This window comes from Mastacembelus armatus, chromosome 17 (assembly GCF_900324485.2).
Source record: "Mastacembelus armatus chromosome 17, fMasArm1.2, whole genome shotgun sequence".
In the NCBI taxonomy this organism is placed as follows: Eukaryota; Metazoa; Chordata; class Actinopteri; order Synbranchiformes; family Mastacembelidae; genus Mastacembelus; species Mastacembelus armatus.
Window position 1 is genome coordinate 5,032,969 of NC_046649.1, and position 18,459 is coordinate 5,051,427.

General features: G+C 41.3%; 1 protein-coding gene across 1 annotated transcript in view; it reads right to left on the bottom strand.

Annotated features, from left to right (window-relative positions):
- The window catches only part of brinp2 (bone morphogenetic protein/retinoic acid inducible neural-specific 2), a 105,655-nt gene that overhangs the window by 58,798 nt on the left and 28,398 nt on the right, over nucleotides 1–18,459 (bottom strand). The window contains exon 4 of the mRNA XM_026312725.1: nucleotides 3,990–4,095. Coding sequence (XP_026168510.1) covers nucleotides 3,990–4,095 — 106 coding nt within the window. The remainder of the gene's footprint in view (nucleotides 1–3,989; nucleotides 4,096–18,459) is intronic.

Genomic DNA, 18,459 nt, shown 5'->3' on the forward strand with positions numbered 1-18,459 from the left:
AAAAGAGATTTGAAATTACATCTAATTACATGGAAGCCATCAGGCTAATTGGTTGAAATTAGAAGAGTTGGACATTAGACATTGCTGTGGTTGCACTTTCTCTGTTTCCATTAAACACATTAAACAAACACATCATACATTACACCATTAGTAAATAGAAAGGAAAATTTAGGTCTACAGCTGAGGGCTTTTTCCATCCAAACACCATTATCTGATAATCAGTAGAAAGAGGGATACTCTCTCCCCCACTGGTACAAGACATCTCAGAGGAAATGGATTCATATAGCGGAGAGATTCAATTTCAATAAAGATACAATTAGCATACAACCAGTGACTTAATGTAGCCACAAATAAAATTTCCGTAGTATTGGACCTGACAAATGCAATGTCTAAACTCATTTGCTTTACCAATATTGAGTCTTTATAACAACTTACTGTGATGCTTTAAATGCCCTTAAAACCCATTTTCCTAACTAGCTTTTCAATATTTGAGATGGAACCTGCATGAAAACACTATTAGCTGTTCTTGAACCACACTAGATATTAGTCGTAAGAGACACAATTTGTGCTTTATCTGTGCTCCTCTCACTAGTTAAGAGTGGAAGGGGCTGTGCTGGAAAACAGGTAATATCCACTATTTAGAAAACATATTAATCACAATCACTGCTCTTAGCTTGTGTTTGTACTGTAAATCAGATAGAAGTGGATGTACGACACCTCTTTCAGAGACAAAAGATCAGGAAGGCTCCAGGCCCTGATGGTGTGTCCCCCTCCTGCCTTAGAGGCTGTGCTGACGAGCTGGCACCCATCTTCACACAAGCAATCTACAACCAATCTCTGAAGCTGTGTGAACTACCCTCTTGCTTCAAATGTTTCCTCTCTGTGGACCCTGTCTGTGGACTTCAGCTTGGCATTCAGCACCATAATCCTTTAAATCCTCCACCAGAAGCTCACTCAGATCACAGTGCCCACCTCCACCTGTCAGTGGATCACCAGCTTCCTGACTGACAGGAGGCAGCAGGTGAGGCTGGGGAGCATCACATCCAGGACAGGAACCATCAGCACTGGTGCCCCCCCAGGGGTTTATTCGCTCTCCACTGCTCTTCTCTCTCTACACTAATCACTGCTTCTCAGGGGATCCTTCTGTGATGACACCACAGTCATTGTTTTAAACCAGGACAGTGATGAGTGTGCATACAGGGGGTAAATTGAACACTGTCTACTGGTTTAGTCAGAACCATCTGGAGCTGAACCCACTCAAGACTGTAGAGATGATTTCAGGAGAATCCCCCCAAGCCCCTCCCCTCTCACCATCCTCAACACCACATTATCTACTGTGGACACCTTCAGGTTTCTGGGATCCACAATTTCCCAGGACCTAAACTGGACCTCCCATTTAGAAGAAAGCCCAGTAGACACTATATTTCCTGCAGCAGCTAAGTCAGTTTAACCTGCCACAGGAGCTGCTGGTCACCTTCTATACCACCATCATACAGTCTGTCCACTGTACTTCAATCACTATCTGGTTTGGATCAGCCACCAAGCTAGACAGGAACAGACTGCAAAGGACAATTGAGTCTACAGAGAGGATTGTCTTCCCTCCATCCAGGACCTGTCATGACTGATCGGTCCATGGTCAGAAGCATCTCACACTCTGGACAGAAACTGTTCAGACTCCTCCCCTTTAGTAGGCGCCAAAACCACCCAGCACAGAGACAGTTTCTTTCCCCAGTCTGTTGCTCTGATGAACTTTTAATGTCATAGAGTGGCAGAGATCACACCTGTGCAATAGTCACTGTATACATATTTGCACATCTGTTCCTACCTTATGTAAGTCACACCACTGTCCCAGTTGTACTTACAGTTATACTTAAATCTTTGCACTAGTTCACAAATTGTATATATTGTATATTTAAAAATGTTCATTAACGATGTACATATCCCTTGTATCTTCTAATTTAGAGTTTTTTATTTATCTTTCTTTTTCAACTCCTATCTTCTTCTTTAAAGTTTAACTTTTTATGTTCATTTTTGTAGAGAGCTTAGTGAACAAGAGTTAAAATCCTTGTTTGTGTGCACAAACTTGGCCAGTAAAGATGATTCTGACTCTGATAAGTGATAGCATTTGATGCATTTTTATATACATTTGCAGAGGAGAGCAGCTTAGCCTCAAGGATGAACCTAAGTGTTGTGAAAGCCCAGTCCCTTTTTGCATGAGATTACAAATAGCTCTTAAAGGAAAGGACAAGACCAGGTGGCTTTTTTACTTTATGCCCTGTTAATCTTTTGGTCTATTAGAAGATCTGCTCATAAGCTTGTTCTGTTAAGGTTACAGCTTATGTGCCCAGAAATCATTAACAAAATTGTGGTCTTCATTTCTGTATTAGTAACAGAAGTACCGCTGAATTTGTAACACTTGAACTTGAAAAACACTGCCTCAGAAGAAATAAATTGTAGATTTATGAAAATAAATAAAGTAGTTAACCTGACCCATGATAACCACCATGAAAATTAAAACAGTATTTTCCACTGACTTCACTTTGGATGCTCACAGTATTACTGCATGCCATATTCCTGTATTTTGAAGTTCACTAAGGTTTCTTGGGGACATTTATACACGGTAGGCAAATCTATACATTTTCTATTGAATAACAAACTAAGAATCTAATTTCATGGTGGGACTGTATGCTAAAGATTTGCAACAATTTATGCAAAGTTGGTTTGTCTGATGTGCGTAGTACCTCTAAAATGATGCTCAAGTAAAAGTACTAATATGTTTTAAAAACCCATAGCATATAAACTGCAATCAATTAAAAGCATCTACTAAAAACACGAGCTTTAGTATTAAATAGTAGAATTAACACAACAGACAGTTTTGTTTTCTGAGGTAATGACCTGATAGTGTTTCCAACAGCGGAAGATAAGCTTAAGATACTATCCTGCTATGGACACAGCCATACAGAGCGTGGTGTCAGTGAAATGAGTCTATAAATGTAATTAAGTAAAATTTTTTCTAAGAATATATTATTATACTCAAGTGAGAGTATAATGTATACTATAGTAAGACCTCAACGAGTACAATTTACTCAATGTAACTTGAGGTAGAGTCATGTACACTTTAATGCCCATCTCTGGTTGGTGGTGGGAAAACACAGAGTGGGCTTTTTTGGAAATCTCAACACACAACTTTACTGTGATACCTCAACTTCCACACAAGAATTTCATGTGTACCTGCACTGATCTAAGTAGAAACAAAAACACAAACATACTCACACGGAAAAATCTCTAAACAATGTTTGCTTTTACAAAATTTGAGCTTTGCCCTGTGTGTGCATGCATTTGGATGGAGATCGGAGCCCAACTGACCAGTGAGACCAGCATTAAACTTTCTGTGTCAAAAGTAGTGAAGTAGACATGCTGATGCAGGTGTGTCAAAATACCACAGATGCTAAAGTACAAATGCAACATAACGTCATTTTCTCTTAAATAGAAATATACACAAATATTCCCAAATCAGCAACGCTGCTTTGAATTTTCCATGCTGACAGCTGTTCCTTACTGTACCATAAATTGTTTACAGTCCTATTTATATTTATATAACTAGTCCCACATTTCCACCTATTCTCCATCCAACTGTGGTTCCCGCCTAAATATCAAACAGTAGATTTCATCATTGGTGGGGATACCAACAAAATTACTCTTTTTGTAGCATGATTGAATGTGAAAGAAAGGTTTCTTTTTCCATCTATAGTTTTAATCAAATTAAAAGTATAGCCCATTGATTTTCCTGAGTGTTCGAGGTGTGGTTTAAGGAATTAGGTTAGTCAGTGTGGCCAGACACGGCCCATCTAGAGCCTGTTAAGATAACAGATTCCCTTGGAGACTGAGAGCCAGTCAGGCGGAACAGACATATACACTACAGCAGCGTGAACTAAAGGCTGTGACTGTGTATGTGTGTGTGCGTGCGTGCGCGTGTTACCAAGCTTTACCTTTTAGGTGGATCTTATTTTCCGGGCTATGCACCAACACCGAGCTAACAGAATCCAAGCTGTCGTAGTTACTGCACCCGAGCGGGCCTGTCCTTGTTTCAGTTACCTAGGAAACATAGGAAGGACAAATGTATTTAAAGTACATTATGATTTTAAAAAGGCAGACATGTTCTGCATATTCAGCATATTTTCAAAAAAAATGGACAATATTTTGTGCATCACAGAAAGCACCTACAATGGACACATGAATGTCAGACCTGGACCATGGAACAATGGAAGAAGGTGACCTGGTCTGATAGATCATGTTTTCTTTTACGTGTGCGTTTGTATGTATAATTTACCTGGGGAAGAGATGGGATGTTCTTCAAAAACAAGTCTGATCCACCTACAGGTGGTTTTAATGATCTGGATGATCAGAGTCTATCTATACCTATATATAAATATGCAGTAAGTATACACTATGTATGTATGTATGTATACAGTATATGCATCTATGTATATCTACATGTATCTATGTATTATATATATTGTACTGCTCAGAAAAATTATAAAAATACTTAAATCATACATCAGATCTTGAAATACGAATTATTCAAGTTAAAAATTTTTACTGATGTACACTGTGTCAAAAATCCCTGCACCAGGAGGAACCCAGGGCCCACTGCATCAGTGGAAGATCTGACAGTCACTCTGAGGAGTAGTCAGGGTACCACTGACTATGACATGGAGGTCTGTGCAGTGAAGATATCTATTCCCATGTCTTATAGTGAAGTACACACCTTGTGGTAGGTAAGCATGCATGTGAATGTAGGTATGGTGCAAGTGGCAAAGCCCTCTTATAGGAGAGAAAACTGTCACCATCTTTTGCTACGTTTCCACACCTGCAGCTGCAGCTGTCTGCAATGTGGTAACAGTCTTTTGCAGAACAGGGAAGGACATGGGCAATGTGGGGGAGAGAAAGCACAGAGGTGTTTTTAATAGAGGATTTAAATTAGAAGCATCAAAATCAGAGAAAGAAAGGGAAAGCCACGTTAAATCAAATGCATTTTAGCTGGAAAGACACTGTGCTTGCATGATAAACACATCGGGGCATGTATGTGTTTGAACAAAACTGGATTTGTAGTGTTTTTGTGGGGTTTTGGCACGATTTCACTGAAAACAGCTAGCTGCTGTGCCTGAAGACAATGCACAGTTTGGTGACACCAAATCAAGATAGTTAAGTTCAGGGCTTAGCTAAACTGTGAGTTGAAACCCTGAATATTTTTCTGTAAAGCCAAGGAGACCTTCAGTTTTACAGGTCAATTCTTTGTAGGGTCATCACTAATTTACCTAACTAACTAACACAAAAAAATTACATAAATATAATTCGTATCGGTGCTGTGTTTGTGTATGCCATGTATATGGATTACATCTTTGATGTGATCAGAATTAAGATGATAAATGGGACACCTTCAGATAATTAACACTTTGGATGAAGTCAAATTCCTTCTGTGCCTTAAATGGGAAAACTAGATGTTCTTCTTTTTAAAGAAATGTCTATATTACTTTGTACATTTCTGGATGTAGTATATTGACAGAGTAGCAACAAAACCATTTTGCAAAAAAAGCACTTGAGATTTCATTTACCATCCTTATACTCATTTTATCGATGGGAGTGCAAAGGAAAGTAAACCTCACATTTCAGTTATATTTGCATCTAAATATAAGTTGCAAGTTGCAAGTATTGGCAATTGGCAAATTCTTCGCAGAAACTGATGATGAAATGTGATCTGATTTTTGTCAGTCACAAATATTATCAAATCCAATATTTCCAAGCTGATAAAACATAAACACCTGCACAGTGTGTGGTGTGAATCATTCACCTGAGGTCATTCCACAGCATCTGTATCAGGTAGGTTTAGGCTGTGACTGGGCCCATGCCATTACATGGGCAACTATTTCTCTAACACAAGTGACCAATTTACCAAAACACCAAGTTATCCTCAAAGAAGAGCTGTCTGATATGGTTGCTATCAAGGTGACTGAAGTAATTGCACAAACATCTGACCTGGATATGGGTATGTCTAAGGTACAGTACAAGTCATATTCTAATTGTCATGTTGCATAAGATGTTGTGCTGTAGGCCTGCAAACTGAAGGTAAAAAGAAAAACACCTATCAAAATAATGAGGAAAACAGCAAAACCTCGAGTATACAAATAGTTAATTTCCACAGAGAGTTGTCAAGAGCATAAGAATTAGCATAATTAGTAGAAGACGACGGATGGGCCTCTGGCAAAGCCATTCTTTAGCTAAATCACGCTATTTGGCAAATGATACAGCCTGTGTGAATCCTTAAAACTGTCTGTTCCTCACACTTCCCTGCATTAAGAATGCATCTATTATCAAACGAAATAGAAGTTACTTTTCAAGGCTCTACAAAAGATACAGATCTCAAACACCTCTCAAACAGCATCTCATTCAGATAAAGATTAGAAAGAGATAAAAGCAAGAAGCAAACCGAGATTAGTGAAGGGGAAAGAAGCCCTTTTAGGTTATTGTTAAAGCTGTAGATGTGGTCACAGATAGGGCTAATCTCTGTTTTAATAATGATGAGCACACTGTTGCATCTTATTAATGTTTGCAAATTTTCAAATTGTCTATGTCGCCTGAAATGTGTCCAGACTGAACTCAGTGTAAAGTTAGCAAGACACAAGTGAGTTCCTTGTCATATCAAATGTGATGTATTTTATCATCTGGTAAAGCATTAAAAGAAAGACTGTCCGTGTAAATACAATCCTGGTATCACCAACTCTGTCGCAAATATGTGGTTGTTAAGTTATTAATTTTATGCACAAAATATCACTGGGTTGGAAATCGACTGTGTTTGAATCAATATTACTCTAGCAAAGATAAATATATTTATGTAGACCAAGTTAGACAAGTTTTCCTTAAAACTATCATAAATTTATTGTTGAACAAAACACCGCATAAGAGTCATTGCTGAGGGCTATTTGAAAAAGAGCTACAGTGGATTGTAATAATTCAAAACAATGCCATATTTCAGACTGGGTAAAGAACCCACTAGAAAATGGAAGAAAACAACCAAACAACCTGCTACTTCTACTGGGAAAAGTTAAACTTGTCATGCTGGTCCTACACTATTGTCTCAATTTTGACCCTGTAGATTTAATGTGTATAAATAGTGGTAAGGCGGTGATGGTGATACAGTCGTTTGCACTCTTACCTCACAGCATCAGGTTCTGGATTTGAACCTGTGGCCCACCCAGGGCCTTTCTTTATGGAGTTTGCATGTTCTCTTTGTGTCTGTGTGGCTTTTTCCCACAATCCACACACATGTAGGTTAGGTTTATTAGCAACTTTAAATTACCTGTTGGTGTTTATCTCTGGGTCAGCCCTGTGATAGACTGGTGATCTGTTCAGGGTGTACACCACCTCTTACCCACTGCAAGCTGTGACTGGTTCCAGGATAAGTGTCATGGATAATGTAATGGTGGATGAATAAAAAAAAAGGTTTCATTTCTGAATGTAATATTTTTAACGAGCAACTTGCTTGAGCATCTCCTCCCTCCTTCACGGAGGGAAACATTGCTGGATAATGGATAATGGCTTCTCATGATGGCTTCAGATTAAGACAAGATTAACCTTAGTACAAGACATAATATTTAAAATATTAAAAACTTTCCAAGTACATTAATTGTATTATTGTTAAATTTCTTTAGTGGTAGTCCTGAACTACACTTGATTTGAGACCTTAGTTATGTGTCATCAGGCAGCAAATGCACAGTAAAGTCAGACGAATCAGCACAGCACACCGGCTGGGTGTCTGTGTGATGCTATATTAACACACTGAGATGTGCACAGACTGAATGTCTACAGCTTCTGCAACTCCAGCCACACACCACTTGGAGAGGTAGCTTTGATTATTTTTCAAATTATAAGTCAAAATTGCTTAAAAGTTATATATTTTACTTTTAATGAGCATTTAACGGCAGATTTCACATAGATGTTAGAGAATGTCTTTTTTCTGGTTGTGTGGTTGAGATCCCTCAACTTTACAGCCACCTCCTACTCAGCACTGCAGCAACACAGAGCCCAGAGGCGTATATGGACACAGGTCAAGTGCATCCCACTCAGTGTCGCTTCCTCTCGCGTGATGGGTTGATCTGGCAGAACACGCCGCGGCAGGTGGCTTGCATACCAGAGATACTCATTTAGCAGAAACACGTAAAGGATGCTCTTCTCCGAGTGGAAGCAGGTGTGTATTTTTCATGTGTGCAGTTGTAAGTGTGTGTGTGTAGGCAGGTGTGCAAAATCTTTGGGTGCTGGCAGCTGCTAAAGAATAGGGCTATTTAATTGGTTGTTATGCTTCAAGGAGAAAATCTGCACTATTCTCAACCTCACCAATGCACTATTCTCAACCAATTCATGTCCATTTTTGGTCTTTGGATTTTGATATATTAATGTGATCTTTTTATTATTTCTGATGAAACTTATAAAACAAATAAAATGCATATTTCTATATGTACATAAATTATAAATACGAGCTCATCTAGACGTTCAGAGCATGGATCAGAAATACTGTATATGGTTTAAACCTTAAAGGAACTCTAAAAAAACAATAAATTCCTCAGACATGCTAAGATAAAAATATGATTTTACTCATTTCAGATTTTATTGTTGGGATAGGTTGCTTTCATATGCAAGCAGCAGCATTTTAGTTGTAATTTAGGTTGATTTCTGCTTTTCAGGCAGAGTCTTTTGAGCACAGGGCTGTGATAGTGCCGTCTCTTTCGTCACTGGCGCACAATTTCTCTGTGGCAGTGTTGGTTCTCTGCCTTTATGCTGCATCTGGCTCTCCCCATTTTAATGTTACTTTTCCTGCAGCCTTACCCGTCACAGAACTGCTAGAAATGTATGAGGTGGGTGGATGGGACGACTTTCGACTCTTTAAAAAAGAGTTTGGAGAAGTGATTTGTGTGTCCTTGTTGCTGACAGTTGGTGTTACTCAAACTCAGCAACAAAGTTGAGAAAAAGCCGAATGGTTATTGTAGAAATATCCCATCATGCATTTCAAACAGTTTGAATTGCACTTTTGCTCTCATGGGGGCCTCTTTTCTCACAGCTGGGGCTAGTGGTGTGGATAGAGCTGATAGGACCATATAGTGTAGCAGAAACACAGCACGGCATTGAAGCTTATTCTATGGTCAGAAGACTTTCAGTTTTGGAGCCGATTCATATAGCCTGAGTAAATACAAAATTCATTTTTTAAATGATCTGGATGCTGAGTCATGGCAACTGGACTTCTAACTTGTTAGGTTGAAACATTTCACCACTAATCCAAGTGTCTTCTTTAGACTGAGGGGAAACTAGTAGGAAACTCACATTTATCTTTCAGGTTGGTTTCACTCCACCACTAGCCCTTTCCTCTAATCCCATGAAGTTATGGGACAATTCACATGCTCTTCAGGAAGGACACACTTTACACCCAGCACATGGCTCAGAGGGGTCACAAGAGTCGATCATTAGATCCTAAACCCTCAACTGTGCTCACTTCCATTGTTCACCTAACGCATACAAGATGGCGACCGACAAGATGGCGATCGACACAACCAGCCAGGCTCCTACAACGCCACCAACACCAAGAGCAACAACAACAACGCCAACACTACCTGACAATACCAACTCGGACAATGCCAATCTACTACTCCGTCTAGCAAACAATGAAATCACCAAATTAAAGCAGGAAATACGCCGCCTCTCTCACGATCTCCAACAGAAAGACTCCATACTGACTAGCTTCAGGGACGTTGCCCTCGAGCAGTCGAGGAAGATCTCCACACTTACCTTCACTCTCCAGGACACTGCCCCATGGGACCCGTCAACCTGTCCTCGACCCTCCTCCTCTTCTACACCATGTCTTCGGTCCTCCTGGACCGAGGTTGCGGTTCGTGGGCGGAAAAGATATCACCACGGGTCTCCGCGTCCCTCTCTAGACCTCTCCAATCCATTTGCACCTCTGTCTTCTGCCACCCCGGACCTACATACGGCCTCATCCGCTAACCACGTACCGGATCGTTCCGCTCCGGTTTCCCAACAACCCCCGTCACCCGCCAATGTCGTTCAGCGCCGTCACCTGCTCTCGCTCCCCTCTGACGACACCCGCCGCCCCCGCCTTAGTCCAAGTGCTCCTCGCGGAGCCCGTTGCCACGGCGGAAAACAGTCTCCATCCCGCTCAGCTACTACATCAGTGCGCCGTAGGATCCTTCGCGAGGCCGTGCTCAGGCACACTCACGGGCTCCCTAGCTACGGACCAACCGAACTGCCGCCTCCATCTTCCACCTCAGCACCTGATGTCGCCTCCCCGCCAGTCAGCAAGACGACACGACTCAAACGGCCAACTACTGGCGTCTTCTCCACGCCCCCTTTTCCCCCCAACCACGTTAATCATCGGAGACTCAATTATAAGGAATGTACGCTTTTTCAACGCCACTACTCACTGTCTCCCTGGAGCTATGGCCTCTGACATCTTGGCCATGCTTCCTGGATTACTGCCAACACTTCCGTCTTCCATCTCTAGAGTGATTGTTCATATTGGAACTTGTGACACGTCACTCCACCGGTCTGAACTGACTAAAAAGGATTTTATCTCTCTCCTCCACCTCCTAAGCAACTGTGGTAAGACTATTTTCATGTCTGGTCCCATCCCCACGTTTGGAAGAGGCTCTGGCCGCTTCAGTAGAATCCTCAGTCTCAACACTTGGATCAAGTCTGTCTCCCTGTCCTACAATCTCCAATTCATTGACAACTTCAACCTCTTCTGGAACCGACCTGCCTTCTTTGCAGGAGATGGTCTGCATCCTAACCGCCTGGGCTCCCATATACTTTCCACCAACATTCAACATGCAGTTCACTGTACCCCACACACTAACACTGGACAATCTGTCCATTCTGTCCCACATGCCTGACTATCTGACTCCATACTACCAATCCCCTCCATCTGGTCATCCTCCCGACCTCAGCCTAGAAAATCAGGTATATGCCAGATCAACCACTCTGTACTAGCTAACATCCCCAGAAACATGGACTCGACACCTTTCCACAACACTCATTTTGGGCTTCTTAACGTTCGCTCCCTCTCTCAAAAAGCATCCCTCATCTTTGACATTATTCTTAAACACAATCTCGACATCCTGTGCTTAACTGAAACCTGGCAGCAGCCCAACGACTTCACTGAACTTAATCAATCTATTCCTCCTGGCTTCACATATCTCACCCATCCACGCCTCTCGGGACGCGGTGGCGGCCTCGCCATACTGTACAACCTTAAATACAAAATATCCATCCACCCCACTATCACCTTCCAGTCCTTTGAAGCTCTCATAGCACGTATTCATGGTCACACACCAACCTTCTTGGCCACTATCTACCGCCCACCAAAACCTAACCCGACCTTCTTGGACGAACTGTCTGACCTCTTAGCTGACCTCATCTCTCTGTCAGCCAACATAATTCTTCTTGGTGATTTTAACATCCACTTCGACAATCCCAACAACACCGCTACAAAAGACCTAATTTCCTGTCTGGACAGCTTTGGGCTCCAACAATACATCACCTCCCCAACACATTCTCTAGGCCACACCCTCGACTTAGTCTGCTGCTCTGGCGTCACAGTTCAGTCATGTTCTACCCTCGACACCTTCTTCTCCGACCACAAACTAGTCTGCTTTAACTCCAAACTACCTCTCTTCAAAACCCACCTCTCCCGCACCATCACCTTCCGTAACTTAAAGAACATCGACCTCCCCTCCTTCACTGCTGCTCTCAACAACCTTTCATGTACTAATTACACACCGTCCCTCTCCAACATGTTATCCAATTTCAACTGTGAGCTACGAAATCTACTCAACACCTTCGCCCCACTCAAAACTAGATCTGTATCCTTTACGCACTCTGCTCCATGGTACACACCCGAACTCCGCCTCCTCAAAACCCAAGCCCGCCGCCTTGAACGTCTCTTCAAAAAAACCGGTTCATCCACCCACAAGGACTTATACCTAAACCACATACTGAAGTACAAGCAAACCATTACTCAAACAAAATCTGACTTCTATGCCTCGCTTATTGTATCCGCCTCTGGCTCCACGCGTTCCCTCTTCTCCACTGTCAAAAATTTATTGGGCCCTCCCGATACTCCTCTCTTCCCTTCACTCTCCACCACCTTGTGCAATAACTTCCTGGATTTCTTCTCATCAAAAATCGAAAATATACACCAGCAATTTCCCCCCATCTGTGACACTGCGAACTGCCTCCACTGTACCCTTCCCTCTCTACCAGTATCCTCCCTGCTTTCGAGTTTTATCATTCCACCCACCACGGTTATCTCTTCCCTGATCCTCAAATCCAAACCCTCAACCTGCAAACTTGACCCCCTACCAACCAACCTCGTCAAGCTCTGTCTCCCCTCTCTCCTTCCTCATCTTACCCACATTATTCACACTTCCCTCAGTTCTGGCATCGTACCCCCATCACTCAAGACAGCCATCATCTCACCAATTCTAAAAAAACCTGGTCTCGATCCTGCCGACCTTAACAACTTCCGCCCTATCTCCAATCTCCCGTTCCTCTCCAAAATCCTGGAAAAAGTTGTTCACCACCAGGTCCATACCCACCTTTCCGCCAATAGCCTATACGAACACTTTCAATCTGGTTTCCGCCAACTTCACAGCACTGAAACTGCCCTGGTCAAAATCACCAACGACCTCCTAGTAGCCGCAGACTCTGGCCTTGTCTCCATCCTCATCCTCCTTGACCTAACTGCAGCTTTTGACACCATCTCACACAATATTCTCCTCCATCGCCTTGCTTCCATCGGCATAGCCGGCTCGGTCCTCTCATGGTTCACCTCCTACCTATCTGACCGCACCCAGTCCGTCCATCTCCAGAACTTCCACTCCCAGCCCTCTACTGTCAGTTGTGGCGTGCCTCAGGGCTCTGTCCTGGGGCCCCTCCTCTTTATTATTTATCTCCTTCCTCTCGGAAATATCCTTAGGCTACATAACATCAATTTCCACTGTTATGCAGACGACACCCAGCTCTACCTCTCTGCTGCTCCATCTTCTACCCTCCCCCCTCCCTCCCTCCTTACCTGCTTACATAATATCAAATCCTGGTTCACCCATAACTTTTTGAAACTCAACCCTGACAAAACTGAAATTCTCCTCGTGGGCACCAGATCCACCCTTTCTAAAACCAGCACCTTCTCCATTCAAATTGACAACAATACTGTCCCCCCCTCCCCCCAAGTTAAAAGCCTGGGTGTCATCCTAGACGGTACTCTCTCCTTCACTCAGCATATCAATACCACTACCCGGTCGGCCTACTCCCATCTCCGTAACATAAACCGCATCCGTTCCTCACTCACCACCGATAGCACGGCAATACTCATTAACGCCTTTGTCACCTCTCGTTTGGATTACTGTAACTCACTCCTCACTGGTCTACCTCTCAAATCACTTCGCAAACTTCAACTTGTCCAGAACTCTGCTGCCCGAATCATCACCAGAACTCCATCCTCACATCATATCACCCCTGTCCTTAAACAACTTCACTGGCTCCCTGTGTCCTTCCGTATAAACTATAAAATCCTCCTTCTCACCTACAAAGCCCTCCACTCTATTGCCCCACCATACATCACTGAACTACTTCATATCTATTCTCCGCCTCGTCCTCTCCGCTCCTCCAGTTCCACTCTCCTCTGCACCCCTACAGCGCGCCTGGCCACCATGGGCGCTAGATCCTTCAGCCACACTGCGCCCCGCCTTTGGAACATTCTCCCTCATCGCATCCGGTCGTCTCCGGACTTATCAACTTTTAAATCATCACTCAAAACATATCTGTTCCGTATAGCGTTTTCCACCTAACTCTCTTAACTTCTCAAAGCAGCCCGTGATGTCCTACCACCCTCTGCCTATTTCATATTGTCTCATACTGTTTCATATTTGTTGTTCTGTCATCTGGGTTTCTGTATTTCAATTTACTTGTACTGTACTTCGCCCACTTCCTAGATAATCCACGCTTTTGCCTTTACATTCTCTCCCGCCGTTTATGTATTCTTGTTACTGTTGTTTTAATGCACTCTATGTATATCATGCTGTATGCTTCCTTTTCTATCTGTAAGGTGACCTTGAGACTTTGAAAGGCGCCATGAAATAAAATGTATTATTATTATTATTATATTTATAATATATATATATATATATATATATTGTATGACAATTATTGTATTCGCACGATAATTTTGCTCTCTGTATAATGTACGATACATTGACCCCTTCATTACATGGCTAAGTTAATTCATTGGCAACACAATCATGACATGCACCCTGTGTGCATACATACTATGCTTCTTTTTAACCCTAACCTTTTCGTCTCATTTGCCTCTTTTCTTGCGATCAATGCATGACATAGCACGCTGTGACGCAAGTCGTATTTTCTGCTCAGGTCATATCTATCTATTTGAATAAACAGCAGAGGTGTATAGGATATAAGTATAGGATATAAGGATATAAGTGTTATGACAAATTATCTGTTACAGTAGCGGTTGTTGCTGTTTGCACTTCACACGTCTGTGCAAAAATGTCACTGGATTGTGATTATCAATAAAACTGTAAAATAGGTTTCTACAGCAAGTTCGTGAATTATCAGAGGCATTTTAGTAGCAGTTTAGGTGGATTAATTGATATTTATTCTAATGTATAAACAGAATATGTCTTAAAATATTTATGAGGCAGGATTTTGATACATGATGATTTAACAGAAGCCATGTAGAAGATAGTTAAGTACGACTGATACAGATCTATCCATCCATTATCTATACCTGGTTATTCCTAATCAGGGTCACAGGGGTCTGCTGGAGCCTATCCCAGCTCTCTTTGGGTGAAAGGCAGAGGTACACCCTGGACAGGTCACTAGTTGACACAGTACTCTAGGCTGTTCTGCAAGAGGTACCTTTTTCCAGCAGTTCAGTTGGATTAGAAGATTATATGGGTAAAACTGCTCTATAGGCTATGATCTGCACGGTCTATAACAACGTAGCCCCATTTACGTAGTTCCCCTAATGAGCCAATTCATGCTAGGGGTGGAGTGAAACCAACCTGAAGAATCACTTAAAGTGAAGCATGCTAAAAGATGTCAAAAAGCAACACATGAAATTCAGTAACAGATAAGAAACAAACTAACTGACATGCATCAGTCTGGAAAGGGTTACAAAGCCATTTCTAAGGCTTTGGGACTCCACTGAACCATGATGAGAGCCATTATCCACAAATGGGGAAAGTTTGGAACAGTGGTGAACCCTCCCAGGAGTGGCCAACATACCAAAATGACTCCAAGAGCACAGCTCATAAAAGTGACCAGAACAACTTTCTGCAGTTCAGGTCAGTGTTCATGATTCAACAAGAAGAAAGAGACTGGGTAAAAATGGCATCCACAGGAGAGTTCCAAGGGGAAAGTCACTGCTGACCAAAAAGAACAACAAAAGGCTCTTCTCATATTTGATAAAAAACATCTTGATTATCTCCAAGATTTTTGAGCAAATATTCAGATGTAAAACTAACAAAGTGTTTCATAAAAAGAACATCATACCAATAGTCAAACATGGTGGTGGTAGTGACAGGACCTGGACAAATGACAACTTGCTATTGTTGAAGCTAAAGCTTACTTGGGTTAATCAGCAGGACAATGTTCAGAAACACACCTCTGAATGGCTCAAAAAAAGAAAGAAAAAAAATATACAAAATGAAGGTGTTGGAGTGGACGAGTCAAAGTCTGGACTTAAATCCAAGCTGATCAGGCTAAACAGGCTGTTCAACAATTCTCGAAAGAAGAGTGGGCCCAGGTTCCTCCACAGCGATGTGAAAGACTTGTTGCCAGTTATCGTAAACGCTTGACTGCAGTTGTCTCCAAGGGTGGCACGACCAGTTATTGGGTTTAGGTGGCAGTTATTTTTTTTAACATAGGGCCAGGCAGGTTTGGCTTTTTTCCCTTAATAAATAAAATCATCATAAAAAACTACATTTTGTATTTACTTGGATTATCTTTGTGTAATATTAGCATTTGTTTGATCAGAATCATTTAAGTGTGACAAATATGCATCAAAATAAAAAAAGAGGGGAAATACATTTTCACAGCACTGTACATATAAACACACAAAACAATATCCAAAAACAGCCCATGAGCCATTACAAGTGAAACCTGCCAAGCTCATGTCCCTATTGATCATGTTACAGGACAGTAGATAATGTCAGACACAATGGCCAGGGCAGAGCTCTGCACTTACTCCACATTAAAATTACAGATGGCAAGATATTAGATTTTAATTTGAATTATGTTGGCATTCATTGTAGCATTAGGAAGTTTAATAGTTATTAAACATAACACTTATTATTTGGGGGAGCTCAGGTCTCTTTTGAGGGAGCTAACCATCACCCACCAGATCCTCCATAATTCAAAAACAGATTTTACAGCAGATCTGGCCATGTTCTTTTACAACCACCTAGTGACAGGAACAGACAGAAACAGTGATTTTGCATCTGAATTTTCTGGTTCTTCAAAGCTAAGCTAAATAAAATCAAAACAGAAAAACAGAAAAAAATGCTGTTGAATGTAATGTGATGTTTAAAATACAGAGAACCTAAACTACATACTGTACATACCAAATCTTTTTGACTACATGTCCAATAGGCTACTTCTTTCAAAGCTGAGTTTAAAATGATCCCGGACATAATCCATTTAAACACCAGTCGGCCCCCAAAAGAGCATCACCATATTTAATTTCTTGACAGAGGTGAAATCTTATCAGTTGACCAAAGTTGTTATTACACCATTATACACTATATAATCATAACAGGCTTGTTTCAGAAGCTGCTTGTGATTAAGAAATTGCATAATACTGTAGATTAAATGAACAGATCGTTGATTGTTTGTAGTTGGTAGAAGTTTTACATTGTTCATTCACCTTTAAATTCAGTAGCCCATATTAAGCCCATATTATTGTGGGCCAAACACTGGTAGCAGAGCAAACTAGTGATGCAAATTAAATTTTAATTAATCAAATTACCACAAAGTAATTGCCACACAGAAAGTGTGGCAGTGAAGGCCCTGGGGCCACAAGGCAGTTACCAGCTTTGATGGTTGATAGCCCAGACTTTGTCCCAGGTTTTTACATTACAGTTAGTCTGAAGCAATTTAATTAAACACAGTCTTAGTTTACAGTACAGTACTGTACCCACAAACAGCACAGCGTGTCCATTTGCCAAATCGCAGATGGCTGTAAACACAGCACTATCCCATAACAAACTTAAACTATCTTTACCCATATTGCCTACCTACATTAAATTACTGAACACATTGTCTGCCTCTTACATAGAAAGGGGAGGCCAATCTGATTTGTCTTTCACTTTTGGTGGCTTTGTAGCCACAGCACAGACATACATTTCTGAGCACAAAAACTGAAAAATGTTTCAAAATATGTCACCTATAACAATATTTGGCCTGAATACTTTCTGTTCATGAACAAACAGCAGTGTGCAGTTGAATCCGTACAAAGTGCATTTCACAGAATATCACTAAATGGATTGAAAGCAGACTTAACTGATGTTGGAAAAAGATCTTAATGGGTACAAAATGCTGATTAATCTGCTGCTATTGACATCTTTGTATAACTGAATGTTTTAGTGTGACACTTAGTCACTGGACTCCCCGTACAGGGACAAATGGATCAAACTGAGTGTGATTGTAATTCATAATTAATATATTTCTGTCCCTGTAGTGTTATGACTGAGATTCTGCTTTCATATTTAGCATAGGTCAGTAAACAAGAAACCTCTCATTTATTATTTTTGATCACTGTGATTATTTGTCAATAAATATGAAAACTGTCTTGCTCAGTGTGCACAGATGCTGCTCTGTCTTCCTAGTTTCCCTGTGTGCTGTCTTCATTCCCTGCTGTTGGCTATAGCTAATCTAATAAAAATGTGCAACAAACTTTTTTTCAGTCATTAAAATTCAATTTCATGTTCTTATAATGATGCAACTTTTCTCTCTTGGTAAAAGCAATTTGTGTAAGAGGTGTTTGTGTTCTCTCTTCCACTGTGTACAGCCCATTCAAGGTTTTGTAGGAAAGTACATTTTCAGCAAAGGCATTTAGAAATGTGCCACCTTAATCAAGGTACACACATAGTTTACACTTAGCAATTACTAATTTCAATCAGATTTGCTATTTAAGTTGAAGCATAAAAGCACAGTCCACCCACCCACGCACCTGCTGTCACTGCATGAAAGCCAACAGTTCCGATGTGAAAAATGTATTGCTTAGTTACTGTTTGCTTTCAGTAGCCAGGGGAACAAAATGCAGGATTCAAACAAGGTAAAATCAGGTGGAGTGATGAGAGGTTTTATTTTTCTCTGTTC